The sequence below is a fragment of the Narcine bancroftii genome, chromosome 11 (assembly GCF_036971445.1).
Source record: "Narcine bancroftii isolate sNarBan1 chromosome 11, sNarBan1.hap1, whole genome shotgun sequence".
NCBI lineage: Eukaryota > Metazoa > Chordata > Chondrichthyes > Torpediniformes > Narcinidae > Narcine > Narcine bancroftii.
In genome coordinates, this window is record NC_091479.1 from 102,436,992 (window position 1) to 102,450,699 (window position 13,708).

Sequence of the window (13,708 nt, forward strand, 5' to 3'; positions counted from 1 at the left end):
TAAGGACTCTTAATTGTGCACTTTATTGATTCTTTTTTTTATTCTCTCTGCATTGCAGTTTTATTTACATTCAGTAGTTTTTTTGCACTATTAATAAGTGGTAATTCTGCCTGGAAAAAGAATTGTATGTGATGTCATGTACGTACTCTGACAATAAATCTGAAATCTTTCTCAGATTAAGTGTCAATCTTTATAAAAATATCTTCCAAAGTACAGTCCAACACATTTATTCCAATAAAATCCTCACGCCCTTTAATAATTGCATGGAAACTTCCTTGAATTTTCGCTATTTTACGGACAACAACCCTGGGAACCGCTCTCGAGTGAACACAGGCCTGGAGGGCATGGACTGGGTGCAGGTCAGTGGGACGAGACAGAAAGATAGTTCAGCACAAACTAGAAGGGCCAAAGGGCCTGTTTCTGTGCCTGTCACGTCCTCATGGTTCTGCAGCTTTGGTTTTTAAATATATTTGATGGTTGTTCTTGTTGTTAACCTACCTTGAGATATTTATTCCAATAAAACCCACAGGACCTTCATCAAATGGATGGAATTTCCCTAATTTTTCAGAAAATCTCCTGCGAACCGCCTCAGGGCAGGGAAGTCCTTCACTGATCGCTCACTCGGGGATCGATTGCTCGGGCTCTCTCGATCGACTTGCTGCGCGTGCTCGGCTGGTCGCGCCTGGAGTGCGGCGGCGGCGGCGGCGGCGGTGGTCGCCGCTTCCCAGAATGCAGCGGGGCGCCTGAAGATGGCGGACCGTCACCTGGAGGAGTTGGAGAAGGAGACGGGCTGCGGTCCGGTGCTGCACCCCGAGGTGAGGGAGGGGGTCGCCGCCCCGACGAGGGAGGGCGATGGGAGCCGGGGGGCTGCACCGATCACTTCACACCGGCCTCGGGGAGGGGTCTCGGGCAGAGGGTCTGGGGCCTCAGGCTCAGTCACCGGGCTGGTCGGAGGCGGCTCCGCTGAGTCTGAACGAACAATGTCTGGCTCGGCTCGCCCCTTCCCTTAGTCGGGCTTTTTCATCTCCTCCACGCCCGACACTCCCTTCTCCCCACCCTTCCCCTCCCCACCCTCCCCTTCCCCTCCCCACCCTCCCCTTCCCCTCCCCACCCTCCCCTTCCCCTCCCCACCCTCCCCTTCCCCTCCCCACCCTCCCCTTCCCCTCCCCACCCTCCCCTTCCCCTCCCCACCCTCCCCTTCCCCTCCCCACCCTCCCCTTCCCCTCCCCACCCTCCCCTTCCCCTCCCCACCCTCCCCTTCCCCTCCCCACCCTCCCCTTCCCCTCCCCACCCTCCCCTACCCTCCCCCCATACCCTCCCCCCATACCCTCCCCCCATTCCCTCCCCCCATTCCCTCCCCCCATTCCCTCCCCCCATTCCCTCCCCCCTCATTCCCTCCCCCCTCATTCCCTCCCCCCATTCCCTCCCCCCTCATTCCCTCCCCCCCATTCCCTCCCCCCATTCCCTCCCCCCATTCCCTCCCCCCATTCCCTACCCCCCCATTCCCTACCCCCCCATTCCCTACCCCCCCATTCCCTACCCCCCATTCCCTACCCCCCATTCCCTACCCCCCCATTCCCTACCCCCCCATTCCCTACCCCCCCATTCCCTACCCCCCCATTTCCTACCCCCCCATTCCCTACCCCCCCATTCCCTACCCCCCCATTCCCTACCCCCCCATTCCCTACCCCCCCATTCCCTACCCCCCCATTCCCTACCCCCCCATTCCCTACCCCCCCATTCCCTACCCCCCCATTCCCTACCCCCCATTCCCTACCCCCCCATTCCCTACCCCCCCATTCCCTACCCCCCCATTCCCTACCCCCCCATTCCCTACCCCCCCATTCCCTACCCCCCCATTCCCTACCCCCCCATTCCCTACCCCCCCATTCCCTACCCCCCCATTCCCTACCCCCCCATTCCCTACCCCCCATTCCCTACCCCCCCATTCCCTACCCCCCCATTCCCTACCCCCCCATTCCCTACCCCCCCATTCCCTACCCCCCATTCCCTACCCCCCCATTCCCTACCCCCCCATTCCCTACCCCCCCATTCCCCCCCTCCTATACCCCTTCTCCTCACCCATGTCAGTCCTTCCCCGAGTCCATATTTTTACCTCATTCCCTCTCAACCTTCCTTTTTTCCTGTTGCCCTTCCCATTATTTTAAAGGATGCACTTTACCCTGTGGACCTGTACAGTTAACCATATGTTTCACCAGATCCACAACTCAAATCATTTGCCTTGATTCTGTATTTCAATGCTATTAAAAATAAATCCTTTCTAACTTTTCAATGGATCCAAAGTGTCAAGAGCTTTGAGAGAGTTTCAGATTTCCCCTCCCATTTGTGTGAAGTGCTTCCTGACCTCTCCCAGTCACCCTGTCTTCACTCCCAAATTCTCCCCGTCCTGCATTCTTTCCAGAGGAAATTGTTTTTCAATGTTATTAATTATTTTTCAATATGAGATGTGCATAAATTGTTCTCTCCATTAGAAAATAAATAGGTTAAAAGTTTCCAAAGCTAAGACTTGGTGTTTTAACAAATGTAAAAATTTTTGACAGAATATGATTAGCAATTTCAATAATAGATTTTTAATGATTTATTTCTCTAAGTTTTTAAAATGTAGTTAAGTGAAAAACTCAATTCTGTGTGTCTTGTGTTGAATTACAAATTTACATACAGAAACTTAAAAGTTGATGGTAAAGCAGTGTTTGGCTGCCCTCTGAAATGTGCTAAGATTGTGAATTTTAAATGTAATGTGGAGAATAAATTATAAAAATAGTAACACCATTCACTCAGACTAATAAGCTGTTGCACAATTCCTATGGGACAGTTAAACTGGTATTTAATTCTTGGCTTTTAGTTGGTGTAATTTTTGAGTCCTGTGAAGTTGATGTAAAACACCAATGATGTAATGCAAAGTATGCATAATTCCCAGTGACTGTGTTCCTTGGGGAATCAATCAAAGTGGAAAACTTGTGCACTGGATGTGTGTGTCATTGACAAGGCTATAATTTAATATGCCATCCTTCGTTGCATTTTTGAAAGTACTGTTGTGCTAACTTGAAGCACGTTCTGGTTGAGGCATCCAATGGTCAGGAGTTCTGCGATTTTGATGCAATGACAATGAAGGGTAATATGCTTCAAGACTATTTATGACAGTAGCATTAAAATAGAAAGCTTAACAACTAAGATAAAATATTTTGCTTTCCTCTGTATTCTTAATGGTCACCTCATTACAGGAAGGCTATGAAAGCAATGGAGAGTGTGCAGAGATTTGCCAGGATGTTGCCTGGATTGGAAAAGAAATCTTATAGGCAAGGTTATCAGAGTTAGGGCTTTTCTCTTTGGAGCATAAAAGGATGACTGGTGACTTAATAGAGGTCTCTGCGAGGCATCAGTAAGGTGATCAGCCAACACCTTTTCCCTCGGGTGGGAGTAGCAAACACCAGAAGGCATCTGTGCAAAATGAAGGGAGGGAAATTTCGAGGAGACATCAGGGGGGGTGGTTCTTTTGGTACCTGAACAGCATGCAAAATCATTGAGGAACCCCCTACCCCCCAAAGGAACTGCTCGCACTGACTATCTGAATCTCTCATATTCATTAAACAATATATTGGGGGGTTCAGAGGTGGAGAGGGTAAGCAAACTTAAGTTCTTGGGAGTCACTATCTCGGATGATCTTACCTGGACTCAACACAAATGACTTCGTGAAGAAAGCACATCAGCATCTCTATTTCCTCAGGAGTTTTCAGAGGTTTGGCGTCAGAAACTGACAAATTTCTACAGATATGTCGTGGAAAGTGTGCTGACTGGCTACATTAAGGTCTGGTATGGGGACACTACAACCCTTGAGCGAAAAGCCCTGCAAAAGGTAGTGGACACAGCCCAGGACATCACAGGCAAAACCCTCCCCACATTTGAGAACATCTGTCGAAGAGCAGCAGCAATCATCAAGGATCAAAACCACCCAGCACATGCATTGTTTTCTTTTTAACCTTTATTGTCATTGCACAAGTACAATGAAATTAAGCGCACATCCTGACAGTGCACACAGACATCAAACAAATAAAATATAAAATCAACACAATAAACCAATACAATATTCAATGTTTGGTGTTCAGATCATATATAGCTCTGGGGTAAAAACTATTTTTGTTTGTTTGTTCATGATTGAATGGACCTAAAATGTCTACCGGAGGGCAGTATGCCAAACAGATGATGACCAGGATAGAAAGGGTCTTTCAGGATTTTGGCTGCTCTACCGAGGCAGTGGGAGCTGAATAAATCTCCAGAGAGCATCCGATAATTTGATAATCTGAGCCATATTGATGACCCTCTGAAGGTCCCTCTTGTCTGCTGCCACCGAGCAGCTGGCAAACCACGTCAGGATGCAGTAGGCCAGCACCCTCTCAATGGAGCAGTGATAGAAGGATACCAGCAGTTTCTCCTGCAGTTTGATTTTCCTGAGAATCCTCAGGGCATGGAGTCATTATCGTGCCTTTTTAATACTAATGATGGTTTTGGTAGTCTAGGAGAGATCTTCAGCAAAATATATCCCAGAAACCTGAAAACAATGAGCCTTTCCACACAGTCCCCATTGATATATAATGGATCTGGAACTATACTGTTCCTCCTGAAGTCTATATAAGTTCTTTTGTTTTTTGAGGAGTTCAAGATGAGATTGTTCTTTGAACACCACACTGTCAGTCTTTGGACTTCATCCCTGTCGTCTGTCTCTTCTTGAAACAAGTCCAACCACAGTCGAATTGTCCGCAAACTTGAGGATGAAATTGGTGGAGGGTGGGACTCAATATACACCCTTGTGGGGAGCCAGTTCTGAGTAAAAGAGAGATGACTGCCAATTTTAATAGTCTAGGAGCCGTTGGTTAGAAAGTCCTTAATCCAGAGACAAATAGATTGGGGAAAATCCAAATTTAGCAAGTTTTGTAACCAGTCTGCCCAGGATGTTAAAGGCAGAGCTGAAGTCTATAAAAAGCATCCTCACATTGCTCCTCTGATGTTCAAAGTGGGTTAGTGCAGTGTGAAGAACAATGGCGATGGCATCCATTGTAGACCTGTTTGACCTGTAGGCAAACTGATATGGATCAAAGGTGGTTGGGAGATGGGCTTTTATAAGTTGCAAGACTAGCCTTTCGAAGCACTTCATGATGACCAGTGCTATTGGACAGTAGTCATTTATGGTTTTAGACTGCAATGTTGGGAAAATCGTGGAGAAAAATTAACATAATTACTGTCCGAGTGGTCTTTCACACTGGGTGCTTTTTGGACTGCAAAAGTAGAGTGGGTGACTGTCAACAAATTTTTTCCAGTACAATTTACACTGCAGCCTTCCTCCAAAAAGTTGTATGGATCCTGCAGAATAAATTGCAGTGCAGGAATTGACTCAAAATTCCTGCACATTCCTTTTTAGACTGCCCGTCTAATGGTAAAATTCCTTGATTGTGGATGCCTGCGGTCTAAAAACACATAATTAAGACCATTGATGACATTCTTCTTCAGCAGTGGATGATAGTGGCAGACTTCAGGCAAGGGGGGGGGATAATGGATTTAGACAGGGACAGGTTGAAGATCTTTGTGAAGACCTCAGAGAGCTGGCATGCACATTCCTTCAGCACCCTTCTTGTCATACCATCAGAGCCAACAGTTTTCCTCGGATTCTCCGCATTGAACACCCATCGCATATCATATTCCTACACAGTGAGGACATGGCTGATGAGGGTGTGGTGTTTGTTTCTGCTGCCTTCACCTCAATATGACCAAAGAAACAATTAAGTTCCTCAACCAGTGTTGCGTCACAGCTGACGCTCATACTGTTGTTGGTTTTGTAATTGGAGAAATGTTGGGTGCTCTACCACCCTTGCCGTGGATCATTGTTGATAAAGTGCTCCCCAATCCTCCTTTTATAGGAGCATCCCTGATGCCTCCCTTCAGGTTGGCTCTAGTGGTGCTGTACACCGACCGGCTCTATCGCCAGACCTGAAGGCAATGTTACATTTGTTGACAGTGACATTGTCAACACGGTTCTGTATGTAACAGTACAGCTGATGTGTCCACCTCCAAATCCTGATCTTCAAAAATGTCCCAACTGGTCCTTTCTAGGCAATCCTGTAGATGCAAGGAAGCTCATTCTGGCCATGTCTTAACAGTCTTTATAGTGGGTTGAGCTCTCCATTTAAGGGGAGTGTATGCTGGGATTAAGAATATGGATAAGTGATCTGACTGGCCCAGGTGTGATAGTGGTATTGACTTAAAGCTGTTCTTAATGTTTGAATAAACCTTATCTTGTGAATTTTCCACCCCCCCCCCCCCCCCCCACCCCGTAGCACATTTAATATTCCGTTCAAACTTGAGGAGGACTGCCTTTAAATCTGTATGCTTAAAATCTCCAGCTATAATATGGGGTAGGAGCTCTTGTAAATTTATAGCATTTGCATCTGGTGGAATGTAAACAACTGTAACTATGACAATAGTAAGCTCTCGGGGTAGGTAAATAGGCCTGCATTTAACTGTCAGGTCCTCCAGCTCAGGAGAACAATGACTGTCTGATTTTCGCATTAGTGCACCAATCGTTCTATTGCTGCATCTGGGATAATCATTTAGGAGGTTGATTTTTGTTGGCCTGGACTCCTCCCCCTGCCAGCACTTTCTATTCTGAAGTTTCCTGTTTTTTTTGCTTATTCTTTACCTATTCCTTGAAGAAAGGCTCAGGCCTGAAACATTGGCAATATATCTTCATCTCCTGAGTTCTTCCGGCATTTCGGTGTATTTTTTTTTAACTACGATCACGGCATCTGCTGACTGTCATGTTTCACTTTTGAGATTCTTTTGCCAGGTCGACTGGATTGGGAATAAACTGAGTGGTTGATGGGTGTTCCTGACAGGTTTTCTTTGTTTTAAGCAATTGACTTCCTCCAATGGTCAGGCAGCACCCATGGAAAATATGGGCATGAATTACCATGGATATTGCTTTCCATGGATGCTGCCTGACCTGCTGAGTTTCTCCAGCATTTTTTGTGTTGCTCTAGTTTCCCAGAATCTTTACTATTCTCAGTGTTAAAACAAAGAAAGGCTGCAGATACTGTGATTGTAGTTTACACAAAAATGCTGGAGAAGCTTAAGAGGTCACAAAGTGTTCATTATATAGCAAAGATTTTTAAAAAAATACATAACCAACAGACAAGTCCAGAGACCTCATCAAGATATAAGCCAAGTCAAGTTTATTGTCATCTGATTGTACCAGTCCAACCTGAAGAAACATCATTCTCCAGTCCATGATATAAAACATGCAGACATTCAACCAGTCATGACACACACAAAGACAAACAACAGTTTATATTCACAGTATTTCAAATATACATATAAATAAGTATTGTTTGTACATATAAGAGATTCAGACGGTCAGTGTGAGCCGTTCCTTTGGTTGTTCAGCGTTCTCACTGTCCATGGGAAAAAGCTGTTCCTCCGCCTGCTGGAGCTGGCTCTGATCTTCCTGCATCTCTTCCCCAACAGGAGCAGCTGAAAGATGCTGTGTGCAGGATGGAAGGGGTCCTCAATAATTTTGAGCACCCTGTTCAGACAAGGATCCCAGTAGATCATGTTGATGGGAGAGGGAGACTCCAGTGACCCTCTTTGCCACTCTTATGGTCCTGAGCATTGACCTCTGATCCATTTCTCTGCAGCAACTGTATCACACTGTGATGCTCTCAATAGAGTTCCTATAGATGGTTGACATAATGGTGGCTGGGAGCATTGCCTGCTTCAGTCTTCTTAGGAAGCACAGTTGCTGTTGTTTCTTCCTGACAAGTAATGAGATGTTGAGTGTCCATGATAGGTCACTAGTTAAGTGAACTCCAAGGAACTTGGTGCTCTCTACTACAGAACTGTCGATGTGTAGTGAAGGGTGGACATTCCTGATATGAACAGAAAGCAGGAAGGTGCATGCATAAAATGGTTGCGGGAAGGAGTACAGGCTCACATGCAAGAGGTCATAAGTGGATATAGGTCAGAGGACATGAGAAAAAAGTTGTTGGGGAGGGGGATAGCTCTCTGAATGAAGAGGGAAGGGGATGGAGAAAAGAGGGAGACAAGGGAGTGACCATATGGAAACTGGAGAAGTGGATGCTAATGCAATTTGGCTGGAGAGTGCTCAGATAGAGTAATAGGTATTGCTGCTTCAATTTATGGGTGGCTTTATTTGCCAGTGTATGAGGCCATGGACAGACATGTTGGTGTGGGAGTGGGGCACAGAATTAAAATGATTGGCACTGGGAGATCCCTGTCATTGTGGTAAGAGTGAAGTTGCTTAGCGAAGCGATCTCCTAATTTGAGTCCAGTCTGTGATTTAGATCTTGTTTAGCTCCTGTTTCTTCCTCCACTTGATATCGGGTCTGTACAGAAGATGTTGTTCTTGTGCTTGACTATCTATGCCTGTAGACAGGGCTTTTGGAAGTATTTCAGTGTAATTTTGTTGTCAATGCACACTGAAGCTACAGTGTTCTTGCGTTGGAGGAGTGTTAACTTGGGATTCTATGTGCCTTGTATTTTGTGTATAAACATGACACAAATTTACAATGACATGATACTGATTCTACACTGAGAACCGACAATTAAAAAGAAATAGTTTGTATGAAATCAAAGATGAAATGTTGATGTAGGATCTTTCACTCTTTTTATTGTCTAAATTATGTTGTCTGTGAGTGGGAAGGGAAGGTTGAGAACCACTGCTCTAGACCCAATTGTTACTGAAATGTTTTGCTTGAGAAAAATTGTCACTGGCCCATTTCCTTTGGAGTTCTGAAACTGTGCATGTAACGAGTCAATTAGGGTCGATTAAAACAGTGGTTTTCAAACTTTTTCTTTCCACTCACAGACCACCTTAGGCAATCCCTTACTAATCACAGAGCACCTCTGGCATAGGGAATACTTAAAGTGGAATGTGAGTTTAGGTGGGGGGGGGGGCCAGTTTGAAAACTACTGGTCTATAGTACTACATTTGGAAATGCAGGGACATCCTGGGTGACAAATGACCTGACTTATGGAAATCATATTTTGCACAAATTCTTCCATTCATTTTTTAAATGTTTTCAAGCTAGTTGTAAAACTGTAATAAAATGTTTCACAGTATTCATTCTATATTTAATTAGTTTAATATTGGGTAGCGTTAGGGCAATTATTCAATGAAATGAAAGTATTATAGCATGCATTTAGAGCGATTCAATATGTGTGGCTAATGAAAATAGACGTTTCTGACGTGTAAAAATTGGCTTACGGGCAGTTCTCGGGAACTAAATCTGTGGTGCCTGTAATTCCATTCATCAATGGACACATATGAGCACATTGAATTTAATTTGTGGGGTATAAATAATGTGCATGATACAAAAAAAAATGATGGTCTTAATTTAATTTAAAAATCAGTAAATTTGCTGCTGAACTTGCCAGATCCCTATAGATAGTTTATATAAAAAAATAGCTGTGAGTCATTTGCCTGTGGTTGTTACTGTCTTAGATTCCTGCAATTAACCACTGATGTGTAGATAGCTGAAGAACAAATTATCTTTGTAAAAATGTATCTAATATTGCTGGGAGAAAGGGAAGTACAAGTGAAAGATCAATGAAATTTTTGTTAGTATTTATCACTAAACAGGAACATAGTATATTTTTGTTTCGACTACTATAATCTTGCATCTGCATTTAAAGTTCTTTTAGATGAGGCATTAAGGTGAAATCCAGTGAGGGTGAGACAATGGGAATAGGGGAAACAAACGACTAATTTTTTTCACAAAAGATTGTTATTTGTCTTGCTTGTTGGGTGGCACAGTTAGTGTAGCAGTTGCAAGTGAGGAAACGGAGTTGGTAGGTTTCAGAGGTAGACTCTGGACACAGTTTTGGTAGTAAAGGATTTTATTTACAGAATGCAAACGTGGGAAAATGGCCACACACACACACACACACACACACACACACACATAGGAAGATAGCGGCAGTGAAACAGCGTGCATAGTTTAATAGCGAGTGTGGGAAAAAGTAATAGCTCCAATGAAAAACATGTACAATTAATATCGAACATGGGAAAAGCGTGTGGGAACAAAGTACACACACACACACACACACATTCAGCGAACTGGGTACACATAATAATCAAGGAAAAATCAATACGATGCCCCACCCACCCCTTGACTCAGTGCAGGCTACTAGGGACACTAATTAAATGGTTTCAATCCTTTGAAACAGAGCATATCTTACCAACAATTTCTCCAGTGCCCTTCCATGGTCCTTAAACCACTCAGCAAGCTGATCAATCTCCCTCCTGTATGCTTCCTCATTGCTGTTTGCGTTTCTGGTGGTGTCATCGGCAAATAGCAATGGAATTGTACCGCACAGTCATGGGTATATAGTGAGTAGATCAGTGGGCTAAGCACACATCCTTGAGGTGCATCTGTGTTTAGAGCCAGTGAGGAGGAGATGTTGTTTCCAATTTGTACTGACTGGTCTTCCAAGGATCAGTCTTCCTTGGAAGACTTCCAAGAAGTCAAGGATTCAGTTTTGGAGGGTTGGGGGTGCAGAGGCCTAGGGTTTAGAGCTTCTTGACCAGCACTGAGGGATTAATGCTGTGGAAGGCTTAGCTGTTGTCGATGAAAAGCTGCTTTCTAGGTGATCCTGAGCTGAGTGGAGAGATATTGTGTCTGCTGTTGAGCGATTGTGATATAGGCGAATTGCAGTGGCTCTAGTCCTTTACATGTTATTTCTAGCCATAAGCAACCTTGCAAAGCATTTCATCGCAATAGATTGAGTGCAATGTGATAGTTGTTGCGGCAGCTCACTCTGCTCTTGGGCACCAGAATGATTGATGCCCTTTTGAAGCAGGTGGGAACCTCTGTCTGCAGCAATGAGAGATTGAAAATCTCCGGCTAGTTGGTTGGCATGGATTTTCAGTACCCAGCCAGCAATGCCATCAGGGCCTGACGCCTTGTGAGGGCTTACCCTCGTGAATAATGTCTGTTGTTGGCCTCAGAGACAGATACGACAGGGTCCTCAGCCTTTGCAGGGATTCCAGTAGGCACTGTTGCATTCTCCTTCTCAAAGTGGGCATAGAAGGTGTTCAGCTAATTGGGGAGTGAAGCATCAAAGCCATCTACATACTGTTTGCTCTTGCTTTGAAGGCTGTAATGGCCTACACCCCCAGCCATTTGTGTGGCCCATTATTTTAAAATTATTTAACGATATTTATTATTTAAGTATATATCTTTTCACTTGGTCAAAAACATTAAAAAATATTATGCTGGTTTCTTCCCATCGAGGTGATGGTGCATTTTGGAGCTGAAAGAGGGGAAGTGGAAGCTTTCTCATTTAGGTTTTCTTGAGAAAAAAGTAGCTCGCACAAATAGGGCATTTATTTTTGCATTAAAATTTTTTTGATTGTAATTTAAAAAAAAAACATTTTGCCTGTGTACCCATTGCAGATTAGGGACTAACGGAATCTTAGAACATTGAACAATGCAGCACAGTACAGGCCCTTGGGCCCTTGATGTTGTGCCGACCCATATATCCCTTCCTATGAAAGAAAGTACTAAACCCTCCCTACCCCACAACCCTCTATTTTTCTTTCATCCATGTCTGTCTCAGAGTCTCTGAAATGCCCCCAATATTTCTCTCTCCACCACTATCCCCAGCAAGTTAGTCCATTGCACTGCTGTTCGAATTATCATGTTACGAGTTCACTCACTGCTCAGCAGTGGTGTCTTTTTTTTTTAAATGATAACTAAGGTTGAGTTGAGACCTCGTGCTTTAAAAATATAAAAAACATAACTGGATGGAAGTAGCAGAATTGGTAAAGATACATTTGGAGAGGAGTTAAAAAGAGGGGATCCAATCTGGGGCCAGGAGAGTTGAAAAATCCACCACTATTATCTGATATTTGCATCCTGATTTAATAACATTTAGATTCTAAAATTAACCATATAACCATTTATGGAGCGGAAACAGGCCATGTTGGCCTTTCGAGTCCGCACCGGTTCACTGATTTTGTGCACCCTCTTCAGGCATTGGTCCCGGTAGATCTTCATTCAATGCCGGTGGAATCAGATAATAGCAAAACTATGAGCAAACAGATTGGCTGTCTGTGTACCAAAAATAGTAAAACTTGACGAAACTGGAAAATTCTCCCACTTGTTTCCAGATCCCTCCATTGCTTCATATCTTTGCCTTCCATATCTCTCTTTCTGCTCTGGCCTCTTGCACATCAGTGGTATTTATTGCTCTACTAGCTTCCTAAATTTGTTGTTCTCTCCTTAGTCACATTTCAAAACCTCCGCCATTGAGTTCACTTCAGTTGATTTCTACCTGGGTTAGCTGGTGTCAAATTTTTAAATGTTTAATTTAAATTTTTTTCTGCCCACAAGCCTGTGTTGCCCAATCGATCTACAATCATGTTGAACTGTGGGAGGAAACTGGAGGAAACACATGTAGATAAGGAGAGAACATACAAATACCTTACAGACAGCATCGGATTAGAACCCAGGTCCCGATCACTTGCACTGTAATAGCGTTGCGCTAACTATGCCGGCCTGATTTTTGTCTGATAAACTTGTGGAAACTATTAAGTGCTTTTTGAAGGACAATATTATTTTCCAAGTGTATTTAAAACACGTCAATAATTCTTTAACAAGAAAGTGTTATATGTGTTCAGGTGGAAAACCTGAATTATTAAGTATAATCAGTTATTAAACCTGGTACGGTTAGTGTAGCATTTTGCACCAGCGATCGGGACTGGGGTTCGAATCCCACGCTGTCTGTAAGAAGTTTGTACGTTATTCCCATGCCTACATGGGTTTTACCCAGGGACTCCATTTTCCTCTCTCCGTTCACTCTGGGTTGAGTGAGACAGAAACGTCAAACTCCAATGGCAATAATCATTGCATATGAATAGCATATATATTTCATATGACCTTGTTAGAAACTCCTTCTATTAAGGGTATGAAATAGTTTTCTAGTTTAGGCATGCACAATTTTGTATTTGCATTTTTTTTTAATGTGCTTGGAAGAAGTTCATTAAAATTTTGCACATTCACAGAATGCTTGCAGCACAGTAAACCTAATCAGCTTGTGGTGTTGTGGGAGTGGTCCAGTTAGTTTCACTCCCCTGCCATTTTCCCATAACCAAATGAATTCTTTGCTTTCAGACATTTGCAAGGCTCTCCTTTGATTGACATGCAAGAGACTCCAGATGGCGAAATCTGAAGCTAAGCACAATCTGTTGGCGGAACTCGAGCAGCGTCAGTGGTAGAATGGTCAACATTGTGGGCCTCAATCTTTCATTGGTACTGAGAGTGTGGTGAAGAGATTACCAGTCTAATAGGGTCAGGGTGGGCAGCAGAGGACCAGTGCCAGTGGTGGATTGGTGGACCAGGCAGAGGTGAAGAATAACAGATTGACAGTTGACAGGCCAGACAGAGGGAGAGAGAAGCAGAGGTGAGGTGGAGGAAGAGGAGTTTTACGAGGTGAGGTGGGTGTTGGGTTGGGAAAAAGTTGCCAGTGCTGGAATCTGATAAAAGACATCAACAAGCTAACTGGAAAAGATTTGCCTTTTAAAGTATCTGGAATTCAAGCAACCAGAAACATCAAGAAACAGGCAAAAAATTTGAGGATAATAATTAAAAAAATTTTTTAAATGCTTAAGAATAAATTC

At 44.0% G+C, this 13,708-nt stretch overlaps 1 protein-coding gene across 7 annotated transcripts in view; it reads left to right on the top strand.

Moving 5' to 3' along the window:
- The first annotated feature begins 692 nt into the window (after positions 1–692).
- The window catches only part of zdhhc17 (zinc finger DHHC-type palmitoyltransferase 17), a 155,590-nt gene continuing 142,574 nt past the window's right edge, over positions 693–13,708 (top strand). For all 7 annotated transcript variants that reach the window (XR_011346821.1, XR_011346820.1, XR_011346822.1 and 4 more), the window contains exon 1: positions 693–815. Coding sequence is in view for 1 of the 7 variants with exons in the window: in XM_069904363.1 (XP_069760464.1) it covers positions 750–815 (66 nt within the window). In the remaining 6 variants the exon portion in view is untranslated. The remainder of the gene's footprint in view (positions 816–13,708) is intronic.